Raw genomic sequence first — 25,690 nt, forward strand, 5'->3', positions numbered from 1 at the left:
CTGTAAATGTGTGTGGGCTGACCATCAAGAGCTACCATTCTGATTAAGACAAAAAAAGTAAAAACAAAAAGATTTTAGGACTTACTTCCTTTGGAAGTGAACAACTGGATCATTTAACAGGTCATTGGTATCCAGTAATTTACCTTTGGCTGTGACATCAGGATGTTTGCGTACAAGTAACCAGCCAACATGAGAAAAGAAGAAGCCTCTTTTAGCGTTGTGAGGGTCAGCATCAGTTTCTGAATACTTATGGTGAACTCTGTGATCTCGGCTCCAGTCATAAATATCATTCTGCAACAGAACAAATGCTAATGAGCAATCAATGACACATCAACATTATTTAAATGATCTCACCTGACTAGGATTCACTCCTTAACGACAAACAGTCAATTATTCACCCTGAGACCATAGTAGATAGAAAGTTCATTAAAATCTTAACTATTCAAAACCAGAAATAATGCAACAAAATTTTGAAACCAAATATTCCTCACTAAAATCTTGAGAATAATATCAAACCACAAAACCAAAATGCTTCTAAATAAGTCAACTTACTAATACAGCAGCCAAATCTTTCCTCTTTATTATCCCAAATAACTTTATTTTCAACTCATAATTCCATTATAGGCAGTGATAAAAACATGACTAGCGGATGGCAATTTTTATATAACAAAACATCATTAACAGGAGGATTCTATAATCTTAGCCCCAAATCTGTTTACATCCAGTTCTCTATGTTATCATAGTTTGAATCATTCTGAAGACTCATACAACTGCATCAACTGGTGTATTGAAATTAGTTGCTCTCCTTTATAATAAAAATTGCATCACTACCAATTTGGTAAATTGAAACAGCAGTGGTGTATCTCAGCCCAGGACCCAACTAGCCAGGGTATTATTTATTCTTACTATTCGCATGGCTGTGTGGAAGGAGCTTGATTCTTAACCACATGGTTCTGGGTTCAGTCCCATTGCATGGCACCTTGGGCAAGTGTTTTCTACTCTACCTTCAGGCCAACCAATTTTTCACTGATGTGCCATTCAGAAAGTCCTGCAGGCCATAATTTCCCCATGACTGTTCTATACTGTTGCTCAAACTGCTAGAAACAGCAGCAAAATCACTCACAAATCACATCATCATCATGCTCTTCGAGAATGGAAGAAGAAATTAGATTAAAGTAATCCTAAATATACTACATATGAAAATAAGAGAGTCTGGGCACAGCAAAATGCCTTTGATTATAAGGTCTACTGGATCAGGGCTGAAGTGTGGCTCAACAACATCCTACTGATTCATCAATATTGGTATAAGTCATCAAAGATAAGGACTGGTGAAACAAGACGGATTAAAGTTACTGATGAATAACAGAACTGTTTCTAACTAATGCTTATCTTCTTGCTTATATCACTGAGGGAATACACTAACACAGAAAGGTAGTAGATAGAAAGGAGAAATAAAGAGTTTCCTTTACATCACTGCCCAGTGTTCAACAACAAAACTCCAGCACCCCAATCAGAATCACAACGTACATGTGGGTTTCATTGCGACTAATTGACATAAGATTACTATTACACTTACTATGTGACAGCAATCATACAGGATGTCACTAATCAGATAGAATCCGGTTAAACCCAAAACCAATGGAAGAATAAAAGAGAAATGTTCAATCTTAGAGGTTAGACATACAAATAGATTAAAAGTTTTTAACTGATTAAGAACAACCATAATTAGAAAACATAGCAAGAGGTAATGTAAGTGCTACCTGGAATGCGGCTGATTGCATGGAAGCTAGCAGTGCCCTCATGGGCAACTTGGCTTTATAAGCACGGTGTGCCCACAGGCGGTGTGAACCAGCTGTAATACCAATACCTGCATACATGTAAACACATAAACCTGAAAAACAGAAAAAAAAAATCAAGGATGAGATTTTTAAAAACACAAAACCTCTTAAAGGAAAAGATACCAACTTTAGTGGGGAGAAACAGAACAAATATAATAAAACAGATATCACAAGAATCAATGAGGGTACTTCTACATTGTACATAGTTGTTAAACCTGCATGATATTACACCTAAAATCACTGCCACATATCTTTGAAATAAGAACTGCAAGGATCAGTCTCTGGCTGCATTCAAGTAAAATCAATATGGTTAATGTTTACTGAGAACAATGATAAAACTCTGCAACATGTATGATGGTAAGAGTCGGTGATGTTCAGTAAGTGATTACACTGTGCAACACAATGTTTGTACTTGGGTAGCAAAGTCTGAAGAGAATAGTAATCATTTCCTTTGATCTCTAGATGGAAACAAATAGGAAATAACAGTTAATGACCAAAGACAAAAAAATAAATGAATAAAAATTTTTTTTAGTGTTATTTAGTTACTCCCAGTTTCACCACATAGTCTGAAAGTAGAATAGCTAACTAAACACTCAGTGGTCACCACAATTTTAACACTATCCATATCCCAGATGCATATAAGCATATCTTATTTATAGCTACAAAATCCCAGTGGCATATCATTCACAGACAGCCATAAAATTCTAGATTTGCTTACAAGCGCCCTACTCACTATACTGTGAAACCAAAGAGACACTTATGTGAATCAGTGGTATGGATAGTGCAAACTTTTAATTCTACCTTGTTATATATTCTGAATTAAAATCTTACTAGGGTTGATTTTTGCACTTAGTTGAGTACTTTGTTTATTTACCCTCTACCACAAAATTTGTGGCATTGTGTTTTATGTTAGAAATCATCGTTATTGTCATATTTAGGAAGATTGGGTCTCTGGATCAACTCGAGCAACATAACTGGCAATAATACTGACCAGCACCTTTCAGCCTTTCTGCTCATGCTTATGTAACCTTATAATATAAAATCATTTTACATAACTGGATTTTATAGACTGTGCTGCATATGGGTGGTAGTAATTGTTTTTAGCAATCGATAGCATAGGCAGAGATGATTAAATAATTAAGAACTGCCCTCAGAATAAAGAATAAAATGTGTTATAAGCAGGCCTGCTTTGTATGTCATTGGCCAGTAAATTTTCTAGCTATAGTCATCTGGTTGTTATTATGTTTGTCTGGGGAATTAGATTTTAAAATAACCTAATTAAAAGACAGGTAATTTGCAAACAAAAAGAATTTAGATTCAGTATTGTGCAGGTTGAGTACTGTGTAAAGGGCCTCCAAGTCTGATAGAGGCAATAGAGGAAGGGAGGAAGTAATCATCGGTTCAACAAATAGTCTTGAATGTTTCTAACAACATAGACTCCATTAAAAGCATCCAAGGGCCAAGTAACAGATTAAGTTGACCACCCAAGATAGTGAGGAAGGACATAAAGAGAGAGAGGGGGAGGGGAGCCAATGAGGAGAGGTAGGAAGTGAAGGTGAAATGTGAAGACAAGAATATATAGGAAAAATATAAACTGGTTAATATGTTCCATCCTACACACACACACACACACACACACACACACAGAGAAAAGCTGAAACACAAGCCAGTCAAGGATTATAGATAATAGATGATGAGCTAATAGCCACTTGCGGAGATCAAAACTGGATAAATGAATGGTTCAATAAGTTACCATACACAATAGCACGTGACTTGTCTTGTCACGTACACCTGATGAGAGGGAGGAGAAACTGTGGCAATATTTACCCAGACATTAACATTTGGGCCAGCTATCAGCAGAACACTCACAGTTTACTGGTCCACTACATCTTTATCATTGTCACTGTAGCCAGCTGTGAGAGACCTAACAACATGGCTAGGCTATCATATTGCTATTTTCCATTAAGCATGTATACTGGTTCAATTTCATCAGTAGGAAATTCAGCACTAACACTTTGATAGTTTATATCAATTATTTATTTTGCACAAGGCTATCAAGGGATAAGTGGAGTATTGAGTTCCACTCAATATATCCACCTTTCCAGCTGGAAAAGTTTGCAGTACAGCTCATCAACCTTTATTTGAACTTTCAGCCTCTTGTCTATAAGATTCAATATTAACTCTGGAAATAGTGAAGTTGGATCTGACCATACTAACTCTCTTCCCTATCTGGTTTAGTGTGTCACATTACTTTTCTATGTCACTATTTGCCATAATTTCATATTTATTTTTACCATTTTTGTTGCTACCCACCTTGACAGAGAGATCAAAGTTGTCAACAATTTAATGTAAATGACATTAGGTGCTGTAAGCATCAATTTGAGATAGAAAGTCATAAAACCCATTGCTGTAACTTGAACCTGAAATATACTGCTTAGCAACAGATCAGATTACCAAATACGCTACAGAACATCTGCAATTCCATCCCATATTTGATGCAGTATTAAATTCTGTCATTATGACTGTATTAACTTGTCCTCTCAACATAATGGTGGTGTCAACTTAGCACTAAGAGCACAGGCTATTCTACCAATCTGTAAACTAGTTTATCGTACCTAATACAAAAATATTGTATGGTCGGGCCCACTGTAGTGCAGTTGGCAATGTGATCACACCACAAATGATACAAACCTCGAGCCCTGTTTTCTTTTCCTGTCTCAAATTTATGTTCATGTTCTTTAGTCTTTCATCTTGGTTTTTACTCTCTCTCTCTCTCTCTGTCAGGTACAGGCATGTCTGTTGTGGTAGTGAAGCTCACTTCACAACCATGTGGCTTCACATTTAGTCCTACTGCACGACACTTTGGGCAAATGTCTTCTACTATAACTCCAGGGTAACCAATGCCTTGTGAGTGGATTTTGTGGACAGAAATTGTGTGAAAGGAAGGTGGGAGGAGGGAAGAAGGGAATGAGGGGGAGTGAGTGTGTGTGGTCCACCTACTTTTTGACAACTGATGTTGGTTTGTTTAATTTGTAATTTAGCAGTTCTCAGTAAAAGAGACCAGTAGAACAAGTGGACAAAAGACAATCCAGCTGATACCCTCCTACCTTTTATTCAGCCATAAATATATTCAGGACTACAATACCCAAAGTACTTTTCAGTTTTTATTTCTAATAATCTGTTATAATCTTATCTTACTAGACAGTATTGTTTCCTCAGACCTAAAAATTTCCTGTAGTACTCTCATCTTTGGCCTAATCAACTACACCCATAAACAAAGGCATTCCAACTGTGAACACCCTAGACTTATCAAAGACAGCAAATTTCAATGTTCATTGAGATTTGGCTGCTATTTCTAGCCAGTCGAACAACAGAACAGATATTCCCTTGTTGACTCAGAGAAGACAGATTATCCATTAGGCTGGGAACTTTCTACTGAATCAAGTTCACAGAAGGTGCTGTATTATATAACTAAGTATATTTGTGGCTTGTACCAAGTCAACAGCTGCTCAAAACTGATGCATTTGTAACATTTAACACACACAAGGATAACAATGATTAATAAATATATTTACATATCTTAAATTCATAACCAAATACTGAGTTGTCATAGAAAAAATTTCAATAAACAAAAAAGGCTAGGGGGGGGGGGGTGAAACAACTCAAATAAAATTCAAAAACAAACAATGTTACATATTCAATTTCAATGTCATTTCAATAAATATCTATGAGTATAGTGGGGCCTGTAAAGAGATAATTATGGAACTAAATTAGCGTCCTCATCACACATTTCCAGTAGCTATGACAATTAACAGACCATTACATTTGTACTCATAATCCATGCATGACATTAAATTTCATCTTGTCTACTACAGCTGTTTTCCAGATAACAATCTCATTAAGACCTATCCCTGGTAAATATATCTGGAAACCCAAATCAATAATAAATTGAATAATAACTCGTTTGAAGGTCATACACACTGTGTGTGTGAGTGTGTGTGTGTGTGTGCATGTAGTAGTCAACAAAACCAAACACTGCTGTAATTCAATACAGTCACAGACAAGTCACACGCTGTCTCTCTCTTTCTCTCACATGTAAACAACATCATCATCATCAACCTCTGCATATTACTGTCATGAGTCTTTGGACTTATAGGGCCAGTCACCCAGGTTTCAGAGCACACATGTGCCCAACACCACAACGTTCCCCTTGAACGGGATGTCAGTCCACTGCAGAGTTACTCATTGACAGAGTGGAGTTAACTGGAGCAACAAGAAATGAAGTGTTTTGATCAAGAGTGCAATGCACTACCTAGTCCAGAAATTGAAAACATGATATCGCAATTGTGCAACACCCTAGCCACTAGGCCATGTAACTCGTTTTTCTTCTAGTATTTTGATTTTGAACAAACAACTACATACTTAAACCAGATAATCAGATAGCATCCAGCTATCACTGTCGTTCTTGTATCATGAGGTGACATGGTACAAGTAGAATAATGCTAGAACATAGCCAAGAGATACTTCATGTGGTGTCTATTACCAGCTGTCTGCTCAACCAAAACTGTCTAGACTAGCATAGCAGTAATGTTCCTGCTTTACATGAAACCATCTTTAAAAAAAAAATGGAAGAGGAAGGATCTATTTGGTAATAAAATCCAGGCGAGCTGGCAGAATCATTAGCATGCCAGTCAAAATGCTTAGCAGCATTTCAACCACTTTTATGTTCTGAGTTCAAGTTCTGCCGAGGTTGACTTTGCCTTTCATCCTTTCAGGGTCGATAAATATGAGTATCAATTGAGTACTGGTGTTGATGTAAACGACTTCCTCCTCCTCCCTCGAAATTGCTGGCCATGTACAAAATTCGAAACTAATATAATCCTGGATATAAAAAAGACCTGGATTGTCAAGTTTGGAATGTCTTTAGCCACAGAATTACTCAATCAGGAATTATTTCAGATTCGGACAAGTATAGAGGCAAAGTATATCAAACGTATGAAACATTTAGCTATGAGGAAATAACTCTGTTAAACAACACACAATTATAACAGACACTATATACTTCTAACACAGGTCATACTGAAGAGAAAAGTGGGCAATAAAATGATGATGATCATCCTCATCATCACATATCAACATATATGTGGTAAGAAGCTTGCTTTCCAGCCACATTGTTTGGCATTCAATTTCACGGTGTGAAATCTTGAGCAAGCGTCTTCTACTATAGTCTCAGGTCAACCAAAGCCATGTCAGTGGATTTGGTAGATGGAAACAGTAAGGAGCTCCTCCTCTTCCTCCTCATCATCATCATTTAACGTATGTTATCCATGCTGGCATGGGTTGGACAGTGTGACCAGAGCTGGCAAGCTGGGGAGCTGCACCAGACTCCAGTGTGATTTGGCATGCCTTCTATGGCTGGATGCCCTTCCTAATGCCAACCACTTTATAGAGCGTGCTGGGTACTTTTACATGGCACTTCATTGGTGCTTTTATGTAGCACTGCATGGGTGCTTTTATGTGTTGCCACATCGGCGCTTTTGTGACACCACCACAAATGCTTTACACCACCATATATATATATATATATATATATATGTGTGTGTGTGTGTGTTTGTGTGTATATGTATGTCTGTTTGTTCCCCCTCCTGCACTGCTTGACAGCTGGTGCTGGTGTTTACATCCCCATAACTTAGCAGTTCAGCAAAAGACACTCATAGAATAAGTAGCAAGCTTTAAAAAAATAAGCACTGGGGCCAATATATCCGACTACAAGTTCAAGGTGCTGCCCTAGCATAGCCACACTCTAACGACTGAAACATGTGAAAGATAAAAGATATCAATGTGACCGATTCTCATCATTATGCTCATGGCCCTAGCTGTCACACGTAAGTGATTCGGAGATCAACAGATTCTTGAATGTGATCAGGTCCTTCATGTGCCCTTTAGTGGGAACATGCTGTCCAGATCAAGATAAAGAAGCATTTTCAGACATTGTGAAGATGGAAATGTTCATCCAATAAGTCCAGGATAACATATGGGGACAAACAAAAGAAACAGAACTCAGTATATAAGAGTATATTATGTACATGTGTGTGTGCATGGCTGGATGGTTAAGACGTTTTCTTCCCAACCACATGGCTTCAAGTTCAATCCCACTGTGCAACACCTTGGGCAAGTGTCATCCATTATAGCACTGGGCTGACCAAAGCCTTGTGGGTGGATTTGGTAGACAGAAATTGAAGGAAGCACAAGATATATGAATGTGAGTGTGTGTGTGTGTGTAGCCTTGTCTAGATATTACATGATGGTTGCAAATGAGCACCAGTGTCATGCAAGCAAGTCTGATATTTCCTGTCTTCCACCAACAGATAAATAAATAACTAACAATGGGAAAATATTACTTTGCTTGCAAACAGGTGAGAGATGGTGACAGGAAGGGCATCCAGCTGTAGAAAATGTGCTGCAGCATATTCCATCTGATCCATGCAAACATTGAAAAAATGGACGTTAAATGATGACGATGACAATGATGATAACAAACACTGACATCATCTTTAGCTATGTCTTTCTCAGTCTTCTCCTTTCTCAACTTCCTTCTACATAAACTTGCATGATTTTTCTCATCCAGTCACTCCCATTCATCTTTAATCCAGGACCTAGTCATCCCATCCCATTTTCCACTCACAAAATCCAAAAACCAGTGCTATTCTTATCATTCTTTTCAATCCATTGTTTGTCTTCCAATCATTCACCAATATTCTTGCTCATCCAACAAACACTCCACATTTCTATTCTTTCCAACCTGTTCTGTTGACCGACATTACGGAAGTCTCACTCCCATAAATCATAGCATTCCTCACGTAAGAATACACATTTCCCCTTTCAGTTTCTGAAACCATTTCCTTCCTCGTTTACCATTCAGTCATCCAGTTACTGGAATGTCTTCCATGCGCATCTCACTCCAGCTGCTATCAGATCCATCATGTTCATTCAATGTGTTTCCTAAATGACAAAATATTTTCGACTTTCCATCTTCAAGCCACTCCTATGATTCAGCTCAACATTTCTCTCACACACAAACACAATTAGGTCGTTGCAGAAGTAAATGTGTTGTTTTTGTCTCTTAAAACTTTGATGCTTATTTTTTTAGAGAGAGAGAGAAGTGTGTGTATGTGTCAGCGTGCATGCTCTCAAACCCATGCCAACATGGGAAAAGTAGACAGAAAATAATGATGAGGATATGAGTATGGGCGTGCATGCACATGTGAATGTTTATGTCAGTGTGTGTGTTTATATTTTGTACCTTTGCACACATTAGCTCTATGATTTTGAAGACAATTGGAATAAACCCCTTATTTGAAAAATAGGCAAGGGTTTGCAAACAGGAAGGGTAGAATTATGCATCAACAATAAATCTCCAACCAATCCATGCTAGCATAGCAAACAGGATTTAAAAGAATGAAAGAATGCATAACATATTCTCAGAGAAATATATGATTGTGCGGTTAAAAAGCAACCTCAGGGTTAGGGTTCAACCCAGCAGCATGGTACATTGGACATATGTCTTTTACACCGAAGCCTAGAACGAACCAAAGTTTTGTGATTGAAATAAGTAGCCAGAAATTGTGTGGAAGACCTTTCGAGGGATCATTCCTATTTTTGGATGGTAAACAATCAGTTGCCTGTTTTAACCCTGACCCCTGCCACTTACATGCATTTAGTGGAACAATATATCATAGGCACAGCCATGATTTTGTTCATGGTGGCTTGCTATTATAATGGATCCATAATTTATCAAATTACAATGGACCTGTATATTTTTTATGTAGTAACAATGGACCTGTCATTTCTGATTTAATTACAAATGGATCCATCATTTCTAACTTATGAAAATCAAATGAAAATTATAGTATTCCAAGCCATTGTTCTTTCCATACTCTTCTTTTACAGCTGTGAGACATGGGTGTTGTATTGATGAGACTTGGACAAAAACGTTTCCAACAGCACAAACTTCACACAATCATGAGGATTCAATGGAAGGACCATACCATCAATGAGGAGGTTCTGCTCAGGACTGGACTGTCCAGCATTGAAGTTGCTGTGGCACAACACTGCCTACACTGGATGGGACATATCAAATGTATGCCTCAAACATGCCTTCCCCATCAACACCTCTTTGTAGAGTTGACCTTGAGTCCCAGACTGAGCGGGATCTCCAAATTCTGCTTTTGAGACCAACTCAAAGCCACTCTCCTCCACTGCTCCATTGACCCAAATACTTGGGAGACTGATCAAGGATTACCCAAAGTGACAGCATGTTATCATCAAGGAAACAGGTTTGATGGAAAATAAGATATCAAGAGGTAGAGATCAGATGTTGAGGGCACAAAAAGTGACTCACACCTCCGTGTCTCCGGCCAACTCTCCCCTGCAATAAATACCCTAGCTCCTCTATGCTGCCTTTCGCCTGAACAGCCACCAGCACCCTTTGCACCCATCATGATGAAGAGGTTCAATCAATCACTCACTCTAGATTTACTACTCAGATACGAGTTAAGGATGCTATCACCAATTATATATATATATATATATATATATATACACACACACACGTATTCATAAACACATGCACGTTTATGTGTGTGTGTATGCATAAACTAAATGTATCATCACCGTGTTACATAATATACATTCAGTATCCATCACAGCCTGTCCAGACAACAGCTCTCTACTTCAATCCTATTTTCTCCTTCCTTGTCTTTTTTTTTTATTCAATTACTTAATTACTATAATACAAGTAAATCTAGAGAAACAGCTGATTGGACAGTGACAGATTCCCTGAGTTGAAAGCATTTTGAAAATATTAATAGCTAATGCAAATCTCACATCATATATAAAAGTAGCCAGAGAGAGACAGGGTGGGGGATAAAGAGAAAGATAGTTAAAGCTGACTTCCAGTTCAATATATTTCCTTTCATATATGTTACAAGTACTTTAGCAGAGACAAGAGGAACAAGGCTTCCTCTTGCTTCTTTACATGGAATGTTTCACACCACACGGTTATATGAGTAGCCCTTCATCTCTGCCACCATGCACATGATGCTCTGACATCATAGCAAACTATACGGCCTACTTAACTGCACATTTTATGACATGGCAACTCACATCCAGAGAGGGAGAAAGGCTGTCTATAGACTAAGCCTATAGCTTGTTCACACTTGCTTTTGCTAATCATCATAATCAACATCAGTAATATCAGCAGCAAACATCATCATTTAGACAATCATCTAACACTTATCATCCACACAGTGGTCACCTTCATATCATTCTCATGATTGTCACCTACCATCATTGCAAATATCATCAAAATTGCCATCACAAACATCTATTATCATCATCATCATCATCATCATTGTCATTGTCATTTACCATCATCATTCTAATTGTCATTTACCATCAGTTATCATCTACCATCATCTGTTATCATCCTCATCAACACAACATTCCTAAACAAAATACGAAACATCTACAGCAATGATACCACCACCGCCATCAAGACAATGGTCTGAGATAAGATACCAGTTACAACAAACTGAACACATGCATTCATCTGTTAATGACTGAACTACAACAACTATTCCTATTACAACTATAATGCCTAATTAAGTAGACATTATGTGTGGTAATTGAATAATTTAATTTAGTTAACTAATTAACTAAGATGGCTAATTAAACCTCTTCACCTCTGTAACTATCACTGACGACACCACCACCACCCTCCATTACTACATCCTAACAACAACGACTACTACCATATCCACACAATCATCTCTAGCGTCCTAATCACCAACCCTGCCATTCCACCTTCACCATGACCACTACCATAGCACAATGTCTGCTTTTATAGCCTCAACACCACCACCACTACTACTACAGCCTTTTTTAGCAGCACTACATCCTAACAACTACCACATCCTTGCCAGTATCATTGATACTACTTAAACCTACCACTGCCATCACTCCACCACCACTACCATCACACACTAAATCACTAGAAGATTATCAAAACTGTCCCACCCACTCTAGTTATCCAAACCCAGAAGTAAAATTAGGTTTAATCCTCATAGTCAGTCTAGCAGATTAATTAGTACAGTGGTACGTATAATGACTGACTGACAACAGTAACAACAAGAACTAACACCAATAACAATAATAATTAGTGGGGAGTGGGGCACTGGATAGTGCCAGAGAGTGACAAATACAAAAAGAGATATATAGCTAGCTGAACTGACCCTCTGCCATCTATCCCCACCTTTATCTGTGTGTGTGTGTGTGTGTGTGTACAGAGAGAGAGAGAGAGAGGTGAGGTTTTTGGTCAGTTGGCATATCTCACTTGCAATATCTCTATAATATGGCATTGGGAAGTATGTTGAGCATGAATGAGCTGAAAAGTAGGTAGACAAAGACAGTGACATATGACTGTGCTGGGAGGGATATGTTATATGAACAGGTCATACATGAGTCACAGGTACCTCATAAAGAGAGACAGACAGCGAAAAACGAAAAGAGTACCTGACAATGTTAGACTACATAGTTGAGAGGTTAAATGATAGAAAAGAATGGAGTGCTACCATAGAGCAGATATATCCAAGCTGTACCAACACAGAAAATTAATTATACACACACACACTAAAACACTGAATTAGATACCATATGACATCAAACTGACTCAACAGATAATGGGAGAATCCACACATCTTTGCAGGAGTAGGCATTTATGTTAGCAAGATATATGTGTAACTGTCTTTTTTATCCCTTTAGTATTCAGATTACTTCGTCAAATGTAATGCTTATTGTTTTGAATTAATCACACATTATTTTGTAGCTTCAAGATTTCAATGGTGGGTTTTGTTATATTTTTAGAATAACACTGTAGGGTAGGTGTGAGAGGTTGAATCTGGTCAGTTTTAATGTAAAACAGGAAGAATATTTGGGTTAGATATGGCTGGATTAAATGCTAAAGTGTTGATATATACAAATATATATAAATCTATCTTTTATCTTTTACTTCTTTCAGTCATTGGACTGCACCCATCCTGGGGTACCACCTAGAAGGATTATAGTTGAACAAATTGACCCCAGTACTTATTTTATTGTACATCTAGTACTTATTCTGTCGGTCTCTTTTGTCAAACAGCTAAGTCACAGGGATATAAATAAATCAACATGAGTTGTCAGGAAGTGGGGACATTAACAAAATGACACACAAACACACACATACATTCGTACATACATACAAGCTATGCCTGCATTTTATAGATAAGTTACATAACCACAGACAACTGCATCATCTCAGTGATGTTACAATGCTCGGTGCAAAAAGAGCAGCAGCTGTATTCTGTAAATAAAGTTAATGTCACAGAGCAGGCAATGACTGCTGAATGCCAGTCGTCAATTAGTTAGAGTTCACTAAATGAAGGGCCAATATATTTAGGGCACACAACAGATGGTGTTTGATGGAGACATTTGACAACCTTTCATTTGCAATCTCTTCCAAGTTTTGGCAGAACATTTTAAAAAACTAAGTAAAAAAGAAAATGCTGTTTTTATCCTGACTGTAGTTAAAAGAAACATGGCACAAAAAGAACCAAAAGACATTTTCTGCTGGCAATGCAATAGAAATGATAATTAACAAACATTAGCAGCAGGAGTCCATTGAAGTTAAATAATTATTGCTCATGCATTTCTGATTTGGAAACAAATATATCACATTTCATACAACCAGTTCGCAGCGCATATAAAACTTGCCTGTGTGAGTGTACTCACCTTCTTTACAACTCTTATTAGATACTTGAGTGAGTACACACAATCTGTCACAGCTCATATATATCATTATCATTTAACATCTGGATGTTAAACAGTAATGATACACACACACACACACACTTACACAACATGCCCCACATGAGAATGAATTCTCTTAGAATATATAAACTCTTACACACATTTTACAATACGATATTGCACGATGGGCTTGAACCTGAAGCCACGGGAGAACCAAAGATCTTAAACATGCAGCTACCACTGTCATCATCATCATTTTCATGCCAGCATGAGTTGGACAGGTCATCTCCAACACAGTAGCCTACCACTTGTTGCATTCCTTTCTCAACTCTATCATGAGGTTCAGTTTTCTGAGATAAGCCTTCAATGCCTCTGCTCCTTTATTCCTTGGTCTTGCATCTCGCACTTCACCCATCTGGCTTTTTACCATACTCGTTACATATTCATACCAGTGCAGCTGTCACTCTTGCCTACCACAGCTTATCCTCTCATACCAACATTTTCCCTCAGCTCATCAATGCCTCATCATTCATGCACACTAAAATTATACATCCAGCAAACCATGATCACCTCATTCCTTTTCCAGCCTTCACACATACTCTTCATTCAGAGCCCATGTGTCAATATCATGTAGCATTACAGCTCTCTCTCTCTCACACACACATTCTTTGGTGAGGGTCAAGCAAATAGAAAAAAAATGTCCTCATTTCTGTCACAAAATTTTTTTTCTTTTTGGTTAGTGCTGTACTGAATTTAAATTCTAATCAGCCTTGCTTCAGCAAACCTATCTCCTGTAGGTAGCTAGTTAAACACCTGTGTGTGTCTTACCTGGATAATACCATCATCATCATTGTTTAATGCCCTTATTCCATGCTGGTATGGGTAGATTTTAATAAGTACATAGTCTAGTTAAGAATGAAACTTTGCTTTAAGTTGGTAGAGCAAGTCATGAAAGTGGTAGAGAGAAATAATTTATAGGGTTTGTATCTGCATGTGCATACCACAGATGGTATTCTCATAATAACTCAAGAGAAATTCCTTACCTACAAGCAAACAGACAGATGCTAAGGTGTATTAACTGCATGCATAACTTATCTTCTATAGAGGAAAAAATAATTTACAATAGCTAAACCACAGAAGATGAGAAAGATAAACAAAAAAAATATATCAAGGACTTACTCCATATTAGCGTATAACAATGAGCCAATGGTAACAAGGTAAGACTATATAAGGCTGAGAGGTGTAAAACCGTCATCAATATTACATTCCGCCACACTATTTTCATAGGGGGTCTCTTTTGGGTATGAGTTTCTTCTGTAATTACTGGTTCAATATTGAGTTCTCCGGGATGAAGTTCATCTTCTGCAGGAGGTATCTCCGTAACAAGGTTTCTTGGTGACATTCTCTGATAGGAACTTGAAGCTGGAATTACAAGAGAAGAATAAGATAAATATCACCACAGCCTTACAGAGGTACAAAAAAAAAAAAAAAAAAAAAAAAAAAAAAAATTCTCCCAAAAGTTTTACTTCTAACCTATTTTGGTTACTTTCTTTGCCAATGTTTTCTTCTCAAACTATTTTCAAAAGTCCAAACCAAACAAGTTCACTCAAATATCCTCATCTCTCTCAGATTAAAAGAACCTGGAAAAGCTACAGGCATGTCTTTATCTCCTATAACTACATTTTATATATAGACATATTATATAATAATAAAGATAGAGAGATGCTTATAATGCACACACACACCATGATTTCTATTACAACTGCAAATTACTGAGTGGATCTGGTATATGGAAACTGAGAGCCCATCATATATATCATCATTTAATGTCTGTAGGACGGTTTGACAGGAGCTAACCAGCTGAAGGGCTGTTGAGGCTCCATGTCTGTTTTGGCATGGTTTCAACAGTTAAATGCCCTCCCTAACACCAACCACTTTACAGAGTGTACTGGGTGCTTTTACGCAGCACTGGCATGAGTGCTTTTTACGTCGCACCAGCACCCAGAAGCATATATATATATATATATATATATATATATATATACATGTCTATTAAAGGATAGAGCTCAAAATCAATGCATTGAAGATACTTTATTGCAGCAACAATTATAATAACAGAAACAACCACAATAAGCCAAACCTATGCACATTTCAATAGGGTATCCCAGAAAAATAAACCACATCATAAGATGTCTCGTAAAATATTGTAACAAATTACAACATATTACAAATTTCTGGATACTCCATCTCATCAGGGTCGCATTATTGCCATCACCAATACTATTATTAGCAAAACACACACATCATCCAAGAGGGTGAAAGAATAATCGAAGGCACGCAACCTACCATCGTTAGACATGTGGAGACACGCGAGAGTGTATGTGTGTATATATGTATATGTGTGTATGGAGACGTATGTGTATGTGTGTGCATGTAAACATGTAAACATATATAAGCTTGTGTGTGTGTATGTGCATATGTATCGATGTATATATGGAGGTATAGCTATATGTATGTATGTACATATGTACGCATGTGTGTATGTGAGTATGTATGCATATATATGTAAATGTGTGTGTGTATCTGTGCGCGTTTATGTGGGTGCATGTGTATCTGTATGTGTATATGTATATGCATGCATATGTGAGTGTATATATGTGTTTGTGTGTATGGTTATACATAAAATATACATATAAATATATATTGGTGTGTGTATCTAAGTATAGGTATATGTGTGTGTGGGTGTAGGTGTGGGCATGTGGGTGGTGGTGTGCGGTGCGTGGGCGTGGGCGGGTATAATTAATGAATTAATTAATACACTATCGTTATAGGAAGATCCGATAGGAAATCTTGATGTACATGGGGGATGAATTTTTGGCAAGGGATTTTTACGCTGTAAACCGGGCGGTGTACGTCGCTGGATTTCGGTTGACTGGTTTGTTTACATTCTGTAAGAAAATAACGATGGTAGGTTGCGTGCCGTCGATTATTCTTTCACCCTCTTGGATGATGTGTGTGTTTTGCTAATAATAGTATTGGTGATGGCAATAATGCGACCCTGATGAGATGGAGTATCCAGAAATTTGTAATATGTTGTAATTTGTTACAATATTTTACGAGACATCTTATGATGTGGTTTATTTTTCCGGGATACCCTATTGAAATGTGCATAGGTTTGGCTTATTGTGGTTGTTTCTGTTATTATAATTGTTGCTGCAATAAAGTATCTTCAATGCATTGATTTTGAGCTCTATCCTTTAAGAGACATGTATACATATATATATATACAAAAACTCAACTGTGAGTTTTTGGCTAAGACTGTTAACAGATACTATATATTTTGCAAAATTTGTTTTATAAAAGTATATATTTAATATATATATATATATATATACATATATATATATATATATATATATATATATATATATATATATATTTATATAATCATAGTTTAATGTCCATCCTCCATGCATGCAGGGCAGGATGGTTGACAGGAGTCAGCCAGGTAGAAAATCTACCCAAGGATATTGTGTCTGTTTTGGCAGGGATCTTACGGGTGGATGCCCCTTCCTAACACCAACCACTCTGCAGAGTGGACTCAGTACTTTTTACGTAGCACTAGCACAGGTGAAGTTAATTTTTGCAAGGATTTTTACAGCTGGATGCCCTTCCAGATGCCAACCGTGTTGCAGTGTGGGCTGGATACTTTTAACGTGGCACCAGCACTGGCAGGGTAACCAAGTAACTCACAAGACAAGGAATCATGAGAGGAGCAGGGCATTTGAGGAGGGGAACTTGTGTCAGAGGATGAAAGGTTAGAGTGTGACAAAGAGATAGAGAGACAGAAGTAGGTGTCTTGCCACAACAAAAGGGGCATTAAAGATGATGATCCAGTATCAAATGATGAAAGGTGTAACAGAAATAGAAGTTTTGCTATAGAGGAGGTACATGGTTACCCAGTGAGAGAGAGGAAGAGGAGATAGAAAGTCAAAAAGAGGCCAGAAACAAGTGTGCAGATGTAAAGGTGATACTTGGTCAACTAGTTAGAGGAAAAACAAGAGAAGGAGAGCAGGGAACAGCAAAAGTGTAAGAGAGAGCAGAAGAGAGATGGTGTAGTGCTAGGGTATACTTACAAGTAACAAGAGTATAACTATAGGTGTGTGTGTGTGTATGTATATATATATATATATATATATATATATATATATATACACACACATTTGTGTATGCATGCAGGCAACAGATGCAAACCAGTCATCATATAAGCAGTATTGTTCATTTCCAATCTTCCAGGAAAACATCTTTGGCTGCGGGGAAACAGGTTTTCCTTGCTTAGAAATAGGTAAGGATCAGTGACAGAAAGAGCATCCAGCCATGAAAAAATGTACTTCAACAAATTCCGTCTAACTCACACAAGTAGACAAAACAATGATGAGCACACACACAAAGTTGCCGAAGAAGGTTCAAAAGTTCCTTTGGCATTAATATAAAAACTGCTAACAATTAAGGTTAGCAGAGCTTCTTATTACGCATAATGTCTCTCCTTCTCATAACCTCACCAGACTCCACTGCTGAGGCTCAAAGTACCACGGCAGCTGATGTAATGCTTTGTCCTTCACACTGCCAGGTACCACAACTAGGTATACCCTAACTACCATTATACAGTATTATTTCTTCATACTAATGAATACTCTCTCATCGTTCAATAATGATATTTCTCTAAAACATTTAAAGCAACATGTATATCAAAAGATAGTCACAATATAATAGCAAATACTATATTAAACATGTAGATTTGACGAAAAACCAAAGTTGTAACAAAAATAAGCATTTTTATATGTATCATTTAAATACAAAAAGGGACTGCTGAATTAATTACCTTGTGTATGTATATACTGAGAGAGAAAAAGGGGAGGGAGAAATTTACAGGCATGAGCAACAGCTAGGCTTCCATATAGGGAAAATTAAAAAAAAAACACTTGCACAGGTTGCACCTTGAAGAACTTTCCAAATGCAGAAACTCACACTGAAGGAGGACCCTACATACACACATACACACACAGTTGGAATGTCTCATCTGCTGAGTTGGAGCTAAACAATTGTTTGGAAATAGTCAAAATAACTGAGTTGCTGTACAACTATAAAAGTTTAAGCAACAGCAAGCAACTGTCTGCTAAATATATGCCACCAAATGTACACGCACACACGGTTGTGGTCTGGTGGAATGCGTCACCACTGGATGACCACTTGACCTGTAACACCATACTGTTCTCTACCACTGTCTGCTGATAGCAATGTCAGTCTCTAACAATATACAAAACAGTCAACTATTTTGAAACAATCACCACATAGTTACTATTAGGCTTGCAATTTAACCTTTTACCACCCATCTCATTAACCCCTTTAACTCCATTGGGTAAAAAGTGAGAGAGTGTGACTAAGACATTGTATGTAGGACAAAGAGTGAAGTGAGGAGGAAGAAGAAAAGGGAGGGAAAGTGAGAAGAAAAAGAGAAAGTAGACAGTAGAATATGAACTCCCAACTGAACTTGAAAATTTTCAGGTTCTAAAGGGCACTGACTATATTAGTTCATCTTTACTTGTCATCACAACAAAATTAAGCGGGGGGGGGGGGGGGGGGCAGAAAATAAAACTAATGAGAGAAACCTTAATTGCTCAGCCTGCTAGAAATAGCAGCCAAATTTCTTTCAAACATTTTAAAGGAGATTACATTGAATAATATAATTAGTGACAAACTATATAAAAAAAAATCATGGCTATATAATAATAGGTAACCCTGTAGCTTACTGATTCTTGGATTAACTTTAGCTTCTTAAACTAAACATAGCTTACCTAAATTCTCCATGGTATAAGAGTTTCTTTGTGTGATTTAGGGAGTAATTAGGAAGAAAGGGTACCTTTTTTCCATATTTTACAATCAGGGCAGCCTCAGGTCTGACTGAGTAGACATCGAGTCAATTGACTGAGCAAATTTAGAATTAAAAACATTCCAACCATGATCACTATCCCTTTTTCAGGTTATAACTTTTAACCAATGTGTCCTTCCCTCTTCAAAAGGTTAAGCTGTGATTTGAGGGTGGTTTGGGTTGCAGTATCCAGCAGGTGGGATGGCCACACTGAAAGCTCCCTCATTAGTTCAGTGATAGGGTGTAGTGCTTGACTATCGATTGTTCTGAGCTGTTCTAACCTAAACAAAAGAAGCAGGGCCCAGCCGGGTGATGTTAATGCCGTTGTTGGACTATACTGCAGTAGACAATAGACAACTGTTAGCAAAAACCAAAATCAATATTGACAAGAAGAGATCCAATCTTCATTTGCCTCAGCAAATCCATTGAGCATTGATGGCAGGAATTTATTTTGTAGCTTATGACCACAAACTACTCCATCTCACCAATATCCTTCAACCCCACCTGTTGTTGGAAGCATTCCCAATTGCAGTCAATTTTGGATAACACCACTTCTTTGTCTGCAGAAAACTGGCAGTTTTAGACAGACACCAACTATTTGGTGGAACATGAAGGTTTGCTTTTTATTTTTCATTTAATGACAAACACGAAGGAAGAGGTTTATACTTGATGTAAAACCTATTAAAGTCTTCTCAGCAACAGTGAAGTGGTATGTTCTGCCACTGGGCTTATTTCTTATATTGAAATGAGAATGAATGCAACAAGATGATTTAATGAAGATAGATTTGACGTTAGTAGAAACGACACTGCATAATGAAAACAGCAGCAAAAACTCAATTTACTCATCATGCCAACAAGGTAGTCTCTATATTGTCACTCATCTTGACCTTACTACAAATAGCAGGCAAATTGCCTTCAAATCACACTTTCACCTAGACCATTTAGGATTTAAACTGGAAGTATCCAGCTCAAATAGTTCACCTGTTCTAAGCACAAACTGACCAGATCCAACCTCTCACACCTACTCTACTATATCATTCTAAAAATAAATATTCACATTGTTGAAATCTCAAGGCTATGAGTTAAGGCATCATTAATTCAACACAATGTGAACAAACAAGCATTATATTTCACAAAGTAATCTGAATGCTAAAGGGTTAAAGAAAGACACATTAGATAATATAGTCAGCAGGTATCATGCTTCTGAACTATAATACTAAATGGTCACAGGTGGAATGCTTGTTGTCTCATATAGACTAAATAACAGCACACCTGAAATGGGCACTTACATTTTCATTTTATCCTAATTAATGACAATTAAAAAACTGTCGTCTAATTTAATGACAGCTGGAGGTGAATTAATAAATTCATTGATTAGAGAGGTTGAGGCAATAATCCTCTTACATTTGACAAATTAGGGTTCACACATACATGTGTGTGTGTGTATATATATATAAAATATATAAAATATATAAAATATATATATATATATATATATATAAAATATCGCCATCCATTTTAGAGAAAAATTTGTAGTTTGGAATCAGTAGTTCTTTGACTGCTATTTCTAAATTTTCAGTATGTTGGAGAAGCAACTCAATTGCTAATCCCTGTATATTTATAATGATAAATAGTTTTACCGATAAAGGTTTTTTTCATACTGAACTACTTGGCAGAATTGTTAATTATTAATTCTATTATTAATTGACGATTCTCTGCCCTTATTCTTGTATATATATATATATATAGATATATATATTCACATATGTATGTACATATTAATACTTACCGCCAAGCCAACATGGCAGTCCAAAATATAGGACGAATGCTGCCGTTGACTAGCTTCAAGAGGCAATCGCCTCTAGCTAGTTATGTGACACACGAACCTATGTCCATTATAACCTTTGAAAAGGGAAGGTCAGCTGCTTCCCCTTGCTAGTCTGGCATCTACAGACTAGTTTCAGGGTGTTTACTCCATATCAATGTAGAGCAGCAGAACCCAGCAGGCGTCACTACTGACCGTCTGTACGAAGGATTATTTACCTAAATTCAGTGGAAAACATCTATATATATTTATATATATATATATATATATATATATATACAGATATTTATATACATACATATATTCATATTGATGTACATACATATATTCATATTGATATACATACATATATACATATTTATATACATACATATATACATATTTATATACATACATATATACATATTTATATACATACATATATACATATTTATATATATATATACATAGATATTTATATACATACATATATACATATTTATATACATATATACATATTTATATATATATAAAAATTTACATATAAAAATTTACATATATATATATATAAAAATTTACATATATATATATATATAAAAATTTACATATATATAAAAATTTACATATATATAAAAATTTACATATATATAAAAATTTACATATATATATATAAAAATTTACATATATATATATAAAAATTTACATATATATATATGTATATATATATATATATATATATATACACATTTACATATATACGTACATATATCATCATCATTGTTTAACGTCCGCTTTCCATGCTAGCATGGGTTGGACGATTTGACTGAGGACTGGCGAACCAGAAGGATGCACCAGGCTCCAATCTGATCTGGCAGTTTCTACAGCTGGATGCCCTTCCTAACGCCAACCACTCCAAAAGTGTAGTGGGTGCTTTTACGTGCCACTGGCATGAGGACCAGTCAGGCGGTACTGGCAACGGCCACGCTCAAAATGGTGTTTTACGAGCCCCCTGCACAGGAGCCAGTCCAGCGGTGCTGGCAACGACCTTGCTTGAATGTTTTTTCACATGCTACCAGCACAAGTACCAGTAAGGTGACGCTGGTAACAATCATGCTCAAATGGTGCTATTTACGTGCTATTGGCACGGGAGCCAGACAGCTGCTCTGGCAATGATCATGCTCGGACGGTGCTCTTAGCGCTCCACTGGCACAGGTGCCAGTCATCGAATTTGGTTCAATCACGATTTTGATTCCACTTGCCCCAACAGGTCTTCACAAGCAGAGTTGAATTTGGATCGATTTCATTTGCCATACATACATATATATATATATATATTTATATATTGGAAAAAATAAGGTACCCAGATATCTGGATGGTTGTACATTTACAGATTTTTATTAATATGTCACATGTTTTATAAATATTAGTGCTTGCACCTATTCTTGTAGGTTCTTCAAAATATGCTTTCACTTCAGAGGATCTGTCTCTTTTTATAATATTATTGAATGTGTAGGAGTAGAGAGGACATGCGTAAGCTTGCAAGAAATGAAACCAGTATGCTCCAATGGATGTGTAATGTCAGTGTACATACTCGACAGAGTGCAAGTACCTCGAGAGAAAAGTTAGACGTAAGAAGCATCAGTTGTAGTGTGCAAGAGAGACGATTGCACTGGTACGGACATGTGGAAAGAATGGATGAGGATAACTGTGAAAAAGTGCAACACCCTAACAGTTGAGGGAACATGACGAAGAGGTAGACTCAGAAAGACATGGGATGAGGTGGTGAAGCACGACCTTCGAACATTAGGCCTCACCGAGGCAATGACTTAGTGACCGAGACCTTTGGAAATATGCTGTGCTTGAGAAGACCAGGCAAGCAAAGTGAGACCATAACCAGTGGCCTATGCCAGTGGAGTAACCAGCCCACTTATGCGTACCTTTCTTTCATTGGACACTAAATTCTGCTTGCGAAGACCTGTTGAGGCAAGTGAAATCGAAATCAAATTCACTGATGTGGCCAATGACAGCACCGCCTGACTGGCATTCGTGCTAGTGGAACGTTAAGAGCACTATCCAAGCATGATTGTTGCCAGAACCACTGAGTGACTCCCGTGCAGGTGGTACATGAAAAGCACCATTCGAGCGTGATCGTTACCAGCGTCGCCTTACTGGCACTTGTGTCGGTGGCACATGAAAAACAACATTTGAGCAAGGTCGTTGCTAGTGCCACTGGACTGGCTCCTGAGCAGGTGGCATGTAAAAAACACCATTCGAGCATGGCCATTACTAGTACTACCTGACTGGCCCTCGTGCCAGTGGCACGTAAAAGCAGCCACTACACTTTTGGAGTGGTTGGCGTTAGGAAGGGCATCCAGTTGTAGAAACTGCCTTATCAGATTGGAACCTGGTGCAGCCTTCTGGTTCACCAGTCCTCAGTCAAACCGTCCAGCCCATGTCAGAATGGAAAGCGGACATTAAATGATGATGATGATTATATACTCTTTTACTTGTTTCAGTCATTTGACTGCAGCTATGCTGGAGCACCGCCTTTAGTCGAGCAAATCAACCCCAGGAAGCCTAGTCCATATTCTATCGGTCTCTTATTACTGAACTTCTAATTTACGGGGACGTAAACACACCACCATCGGTTGTCAAGCAACGGTGGGGGGACAAACAAACACACATATATATATATATATATATATATATATATATATATATATACGATGGGCTTCTTTCAGTTTCCGTCTACCAAATCCACTCACAAGGCTTTGGTCAGCCCGAGGCCATAGTAGAAGACACTTGCCCAAGGTGACACACAGTGGGACTGAACCCGGAACTATGTGGTTGGTAAGCAAGCTACTTACCACACATACATACATACACACATACATATATACACACATACATACATACATATATACACACGTACATACATATATACACATATGTACATACATATATACATACATACATATATAAACATATATATATATACATATAAACATATATATATATACATATAAACATACATATATACATAAACATATAAACATACATATATAAACACATATATATAAACACATATGTATATATATACATGCATATATATATAAACATACATATATAAACACATATATATATATATACATGCATATATATATAAACATACATATATAAACACATATATATATAAACACATGCATATATATATAAACATACATATATATATATAAACATACATATATATATATATATATATATACATACATATATATAAACCAATGAAAGAGCCTCTACCTGGTCACTCGACATGTTAAAAATAGCAGCCAATGTATGTTGTTAACACAGCGTCTCGGTTGATATATCCTCCAGCCTTCTTCAGGTGTCTTGGGGAAATTTTGTACCTGGGTTCTCATTCGTAAGGTATTTTTCGATGTTATTATTCTTATTGTTCAGGTCACTGCTTGGAATCGAACTCAGAATCTTGGGGTTAAGAGCATGGGTTACTAACCCCAAGATTCCAAGCAGTGACCTGAACAATAACAACATCGAAAAATACCTTAGAAATGAGAACCCAGGTTAAAAATTTCCCCAAGACACCTGAAGAAAGCTGGAAGGTATATCAGCCGAAACATTGTGTTAACAACCAACAAGATGAGGACAAATATCCGTCAAATGTAAATAATGATATTGGTGTGTTTACATCCCTACAACTTAGCAGTTCAGCAAAAAGGGACCCATAGAATAAGTACTAGACTTACAAAGAATAAGTCCTGGGGTCGATTTCTTCAACTAAAGACGGTGCTCCAACATGCATGCAGTGAAATGACTGAAACAAGAACCATACATATACACACACACACACATACATACATATGTATACATGTGTGTGTATCATCATCATCATCGTTTAAAGCAGACATTAAATTACAATGATGATACATATACACACACATATACATACATACATATACACACATACATATATACAGACATATACATACATATATACACATATACATACACACATATATACATACACACACATGTACATAGACATATATACACACACACATATATATACACACACCTGTGCATATATATATACATACATACACATACATATATATACACACACATAGATAGGGAGATGTGTATGCTGTTCTGTAAACATGACAAGATATAGGAAGTAATCAATATCATGGAGATTATATTGGTGAAGATATCAGTAAAATATTTCCATTATAAAAGGAAAAAAAATGACAATTTTCT

The 25,690-nt window shown here is 36.9% G+C and overlaps 1 protein-coding gene across 21 annotated transcripts in view; it reads right to left on the reverse strand.

Annotated features, from left to right (window-relative positions):
- Positions 1-25,690, reverse strand: part of LOC106882371 (stearoyl-CoA desaturase 5) — a 135,715-nt gene that overhangs the window by 5,062 nt on the left and 104,963 nt on the right. For all 21 annotated transcript variants that reach the window (XM_052969750.2, XM_089355510.1, XM_089355508.1 and 18 more), the window contains 3 exons: positions 14,862-15,104; positions 1,761-1,891; positions 86-291 (listed from right to left, as the gene is read on the reverse strand). In XM_052969750.2, coding sequence (XP_052825710.1) covers positions 86-291; positions 1,761-1,891; positions 14,862-15,084 — 560 coding nt within the window. In that variant the 5' untranslated portion in view covers positions 15,085-15,104. The remainder of the gene's footprint in view (positions 1-85; positions 292-1,760; positions 1,892-14,861; positions 15,105-25,690) is intronic.

The sequence above is a fragment of the Octopus bimaculoides genome, chromosome 7 (genome assembly GCF_046866305.1).
Source record: "Octopus bimaculoides isolate indiv1 chromosome 7, ASM4686630v1, whole genome shotgun sequence".
NCBI classification, from domain to species: domain Eukaryota; kingdom Metazoa; phylum Mollusca; class Cephalopoda; order Octopoda; family Octopodidae; genus Octopus; species Octopus bimaculoides.